At 36.8% G+C, this 6,450-nt stretch overlaps 1 protein-coding gene across 1 annotated transcript; it reads right to left on the bottom strand.

Annotated features, from left to right (window-relative positions):
• Positions 1–2,313: 2,313 nt before the first annotated feature.
• neurod1 (neuronal differentiation 1) lies at positions 2,314–5,779 on the bottom strand. Its single transcript, XM_015358864.2, has 2 exons — positions 5,633–5,779; positions 2,314–4,749 (listed from the first exon to the last, which is right to left on the bottom strand). Exon 2 carries the CDS (start codon positions 4,738–4,740, stop codon positions 3,691–3,693), a length of 1,050 nt encoding a protein of 349 aa, XP_015214350.1. The 5' UTR covers positions 4,741–4,749; positions 5,633–5,779; the 3' UTR covers positions 2,314–3,690.
• Positions 5,780–6,450: the final 671 nt, after the last annotated feature.

Raw genomic sequence — 6,450 nt, 5'->3', positions numbered from 1 at the left:
CATTACAAAAATGTCTCACTTGTAAAAGAATATTAGGGTGTTATCTGAATACACGTTTATAGTTAAATCACTGAAACAACTGAATGTACTACTGTATTTCTATGGTAGCATACTGTACATAAGCGTTTAGTTTAGTTAAACTAATTACAATTCCTAATAATATGTTCATTATTTTAGCATTTCAAAATTCTAAGTAATGTTTGAATGGATACAGTATGCATTTTTGCATTTGTTACGCAGTGTGTTATGTAACTTTTTAAAAGACGTAGTAATCTTTTGTACGACAAATTCTGGTCAAATATATCCTTCAGCTTATAAAATAAATCTTACCCAGTGAAGAGTCAAAGCGGTCCGTACCATAACTTTTCAAATTGGAAAAGGTGAAACTGGAACCTTCACCTGTTAATGAATAAAGGTGTGATTTCTGAGGACTCAATAGTACTGTACTATCAGAGCGCAATTTATACTGTAAAAATGTGTCATTAAATTCTTGCTGTACCAGTCTCGGGAACAGAAAAAATGCGGACTTGGACTGTGGATAAAGTTTATAATCTTCATTGCCAAGGAAAAATTGATTTTTATACAGTTTGGGTGACGTCAATAGATGTTAAACTGCACAGTATAAGGTACTATATATAAAAACGTTAGAGCACAGGGTACTTTCATCCGGACCTTGAGTGTCGAAGTTTTAAAACCTAAATTGAAAATGTTGATTTGATTCTGTTGCATATTGTTATTTCATACACCGCTATTTGATTTGTATTATGTTAATTTATGCGATAGAAGACTGACAGGTGGCAATGCGTATGATGAGCTCTCTATGAAAGAAGTCAGGTAATTGAAAAGGTTTGTTGTCGTGAAAAAAAGATGTCCAGATAGTCATTAAACTTTAAGGGGAATAAATCTGCAGAATATGTTTCTGACATTGGCACTGGTTCTGTGGTATTTTTTCCCATCAGATGAAAGTACTGTGTTATGCAGTGTGCATTCATGCATAAACAATATAATTTTCATAAATTAAAACCTCCCCTGCAGAAGGAACATCTGTGCCTGCCTTGGCTTGAATAAAAGATGGTGGCATGTGAAATGCCCCTTGACTCACTAAGAAATCCGTGTGTTTTTGCTGTGGCACAAAGCCTTTCGTTTTGTCCTTTAGCGATTATTATCATAAACTTTCATGTTGGTGAAGTATGCTTACGTTAGTTAATTTGATTTCATATAACGCACTAGTCTGTATGAATAGAGAACGTACTGTATAATATATTATACTGATATTTCTGATTTTTTTTTCTGTGGTTAACTGATGATATTTTCCTTGTTTCTTTTCTTTGATTTTGCATTAATGATTCCTAACTCGTGTTATTGAATGCTTTACTTCAAACCTAATTTGACAAGTTGAGATCCAGCTCTTCAGAGAATGCTCGTTTTGGAAAAGGACAGAATTAATAATGTAAGAATTACCCTATTATTCTGGACGTAAGAATATGACATATCTGAGGTAGAGAAAGAGAGACCAGAATATGCTAATATGATTTAAACTACTGCCGAGGGGGAAACAAATGTTGCCAAGTATACAGTCACAGGATACCTAATTCACAGCCACCGTGTATATGGCGCCTGCGATCTTCACAGTGTGTTGGAGTGAGCTGGACTGAAAGTGTCTCAGTGGGTTTTGCCTTGGGGGCAAACTGGGCTGAGACACGGGCGAAGGTCGTAAAGAGGACCTGACGAATTCCTGTCAAGGTACTGCAATGGTCTGCCGGAAAAAGTGCTACTCCCGATGCAATGGTTCACAACTAGCCTAAGGTACTTTTTACGTTTACTTTTAAGGAAGAGGCAATCAAAACACATAGAATTACCTGAATTATTATTATATTCAAATATTAACAGAAAAGGCAACTAAAACGATAAAGTCCGGCATTTGTTAGTTATATTCATGATTTAAATACAATTTGTTTTTTTCGTGTATTTTAATATTATGATTTTGTTTGTTCTTTTATCTTCCATTATATGCTTGCGAATTAGCATTGATCGACTGTTGCTCTGTAAAGTATATTCTTCCATTAGGTCTTCACTAATATTTTAAAGAAATGGATTTAGTTCTTTGTCGCTTTGGGAGAAAGCAACCATCAACAAAGCACTCCTCACACATTTTTCCTATTCTTAAAAGATGTATAAATTTGTTTTTTTCCCCTGCACATCCCTGTCATCTACAGTGTGAAACATTTCGTAACATTTCTCCTAACTTTTAACTGGTTCGTTACCTGTTGAACCATTTCTCTTTTAGACAGATCCACACATTGGTCGCAAAAATGTCATCATTAACTTTATTCTACAAATAATAATTTGCACCTTTCATGAGCTATCAAAATAAAACAATAATCCCATAGGAATTACATACACTAAGAAATCACATTGAAGGAGAAATGCAACCTTTTACCAAATGTTCAATACTATTTTCAATATAAATGGTTCAGCGATGTGTAATATAAATCCCCAATGCGTTGTGGCAATACATCATCATATACAGGTTTACAAACAAAATACAGTACAAATTGATTCAAATTGAACCGGCATTACACGTCAAACAGCACTTAATCTGGACTGCATTGTACATGCAATATCTATTGATCTATGTGTAGAGTTAAGTGGTGTGAATTTTTATCTACTGTACTAATTAACGTCTACAGGAATGAATCTGAATAATCGGATCAACTGCAGGCTCCATTTTTATATTTTTTTCATTTTGACATGACAAGCCGTTGATTCTTCTTGTAAAGAATCTCGCAGTTACAGTAAGTATAGGGGCCCAGCTTTCTTTTGACCTTTAGAAAAATAATGTAATCAAAAGTCTCTTGAGGAAAGTAACGATGAGATTGCAAATTACGGGTGACAGTCAAACCTTTCTCTTGAAAAAGATAATTGGGTCAAAAGAGTGTACCAGTAAGATATTGTACTCTCCTGCAGCAAATATTGCAATTTTATGTTTTTATAGTGCACCTATTCGGTTTGTATGTGGATTAGTAAGAAAAACATAAATGTAAGGAAAAAAATTCAACTGTGAATATTGTGCAACCTTGCGTGATTATACAGTAAAGAAGTGCTAAGGCAACAGAATACTTTTCCAAGCACTTGACTGCTGGTTAAATCTTTTAAATTATTATCATTATTTTGTATAAATAAGATAATTTTACTTTTCTTTTATAAAATATCAATGGAGCTGCATGGGTTAAAATAGGAAATCGACCTTATAAAAGTTCATTAAAAATTCTGTACAAAATCACAACAAAATAATTCAGCATGGGATAGATAAGTAGTAAAATGCTGGTTGAAAAATATATATATTTATTTAATTTTAATTGGCCCATTATTAGATCAAAAATTGCATAGTTTCCTAATTATTGCTTGTGATTTTGTTATATGGATCATATAATTAACACAATCTGAATACGGCCACATCAATTTTCTAGTGACCTTTATATAGAAGCGCTATAGAGTATAATACATAAGGTGAACGGGAATTTGCATTCCCTCTTCTCCTAAAGGCAGTAACAATAATAAATACATACATAAGTTTAAGCGTGTCATATTTGCACTTCGTACCAGTGGTACTCGAATGCTGAGACGCTTATAGAGGAGTCATTGAGACCGTTTTATTCGAATCTGCAAGGCGCTTCGACTTCTCTTTCGTTAATCGTGAAAAATAGCGTTTAGCTGGGCGTTCATGACTCTTTCATGGTGGGAATGTCCATCATATGACATAATGTTTTCAATGGGGATTTCACAACGAGGTGCAGAGCCTGAATAAAGGGAAGCATGACCCTGTGGTCCCGTCAAACTGGCAGCTGGGTAATGCATGGTAAAGGCATAATTCTTTTCAAACTCAGACGATGGCTCGTGTTTGAAGGAGAAGTTTCCGTTAACACTTAAGGGCGGGCTCAAAGGTCCGTCAAAGGAGGGACTAGTGCAGTCCGTGAGAGCGTTTTCGAAGAACGGCTCCAGCGCGCTTCCATATGAATGTGGTTTAACGTGAAAGATGTGGGAGCTGTCCATTGTACCATATGGAGGGCTGGGAAGACCAGGGGACTGATAAGCGTATGGATGAACAGGGAAGGAAGCACTTGCTGTTTGCATATGTGTGGGTATTTCCTGGCTCTGCTCTGGAAGGAACGTTCTGGGGTTCAGCTGAAGGCAGCCTGCTACCAAATTAGTGGTGGGCTGTGATAATCCCTTGCAGAGGGCTTGCACAAAGGACATCAAATCCGGACTTTTACCCGACCTTAATATTTCAGAAAGAGCCCAAATATAATTTTTAGCCAACCTCAGTGTTTCTATTTTAGATAGCTTTTGAGTTTTCGAGTAACACGGCACAACTTTACGCAAACTGTCGAGTGCTTCATTGAGCCCATGCATGCGGTTTCTTTCCCTTGCGTTAGCCTTCATGCGTCTCATTTTAAACCTTTGAAGCCGGGCTTTTGTCATTTTCTTTTTCTTGGGTCCGCGTCTCTTGGGCTTCTGGTCGTCTCCCTCCTCTTCTTCCTCATCTTCTTCATCGTCGTCATCTTCAAGCCTGCTAAGCTCCTCTTCGTCGTCATCATCACCATCCTTGCTCATGGATTCATGCTCCTCGTTTTTCTTTTCCAGCTCGTGTTCGTCTTGAGAACTTATGCATTCATCGGTCCAGGTCGAAGTGCTTTGGGACTCTGGCATCATGCTGTTTTCGGTGTATGATTTTGTCATTATTGAACCCTGCATTGAAGAGAAAATCGTAAGGATAATTAAAAATAATGGTTGGTGAAGCTAATCCTGCCAATATGTTTGTTGATGTAAAACTTTACAGCAAACGGGAAAAAGTTTTTTAAGGAAATATAAATCGTATGGACACATTTTAATTGGAAAGTAACGCATAAAGGTAATACCTCAACAGAAATCACGACTACATACAGTAGCCACGAAAAATGCCGTTATGTAACTTAGTATTTAGACCTTCCTTAGATTAAATTCTCTCTCATATTGAATCCATGAATTTACACACAACAAAATCAATAAATTACATCTTCTTTGCTATAGTTCAGTAAATGAATAGATACAAATCTTAATTTTCTTGTCTAGGCAACTCTTTTACATAATGCGTACAAAATCCTCACTTTTTACTGTAGTCTATAAGTCTTAAAGTTGTACGACTACAATTGCTGTAGCTACAGATAAGGTTGTTTCAGCTATCTTTAGACTAATAATATCATATTAGACTAATAATAATAATAAATAAATGCACTTAATTCCTAAGGGTTACAGCAAATCTGATGATACAATTTAATTAATTACTAAACGCTTGCCTGTTCAGCTATGTATTGATGCGGTAACAGGTAGCATATGTTCTTATCTTTCACGCCGCTCTTCAACACATTCCACACAAATTAATAATTTCTGCTACAACATGCTTAATGCCTATTGCTTCAGACCCTCGACACATATGCAGTTATAATGTTAAACATCCTAATGCATGTGCACATTTATTTCTTTTTTCTTTTTTTAGCAAAACAATACATTTAAATATACGAAACAGGTTGCAAAGCATAACTTATGTCATTTAAATTGCATCAGAAAAGCTGACAATCAACTTCATAATTACCTGTTGTACAATTTCCCGTTATGAAAATCTCATTCCCTTCAAGCTGTGCGACAGTTCCTCGTAAAGGTATATTCTGACTATCTGCTCGGCGGATGCTCAGGTTTTATAGCAGTGCTGCTGATGCTGAGAGATGAGCATGTATATCTATTGCTGCTGTCAATACCCTTGCACCAATGTCTGGCAGAAGGCTCCACCTCCTTCTCTGGCACGCGCCATATGGTCAGCTACGTCAGGCAAACGGCCCCAAGCGTCACGTGACATCTTCCATTTGTATTCAACAGAGCTCTCTATTCCATCCCTTTGTGGCCCAAAGAAAGTGCCCATCTGTCGCCAGTTAGGGACTCCGCAGACCTGTTTGTACCCGCAGGATGAATTAACCCTTTCAAGCATAGGACATATTTTCTTAAATAATAAATTCGTACCCCCCCCCCCCCCCCCCACCACCACCATGTGTATGCATTAGTCTGTGCACCGAACTCATCTTTAGAGCCGATATTATGGATTGTATCGTTTTCACTCCAGATTTCCTCAGGCGTGTGCGCTGCCTTAAAATCAAACATGTCCAGCCTAAAATAAAATGAGGAAATGTGTCAGAAAAAGTAATGATTGCATTTTTATTTGCCTGATTATTTCACGGGTTTGTTTACCGTTTCAGACATCCTGTAAAAAATAACGACTGTATTAGTTTTCTGGTATTAATATATAAGTTTGGAATACTTGGATCACATTTCAGGTCAAGCGTACAGTAGCGTCACTAGGTCGTTTTACATTGAGTGTCGGTAAAGCTTGCTCAAAACTATCCAGTCCTGAGCGCTGGT

The sequence above is a fragment of the Lepisosteus oculatus genome, chromosome 12, assembly GCF_040954835.1.
Source record: "Lepisosteus oculatus isolate fLepOcu1 chromosome 12, fLepOcu1.hap2, whole genome shotgun sequence".
In the NCBI taxonomy this organism is placed as follows: Eukaryota; Metazoa; Chordata; class Actinopteri; order Semionotiformes; family Lepisosteidae; genus Lepisosteus; species Lepisosteus oculatus.
This window is presented reverse-complemented; position numbering and strand designations above follow the sequence as displayed.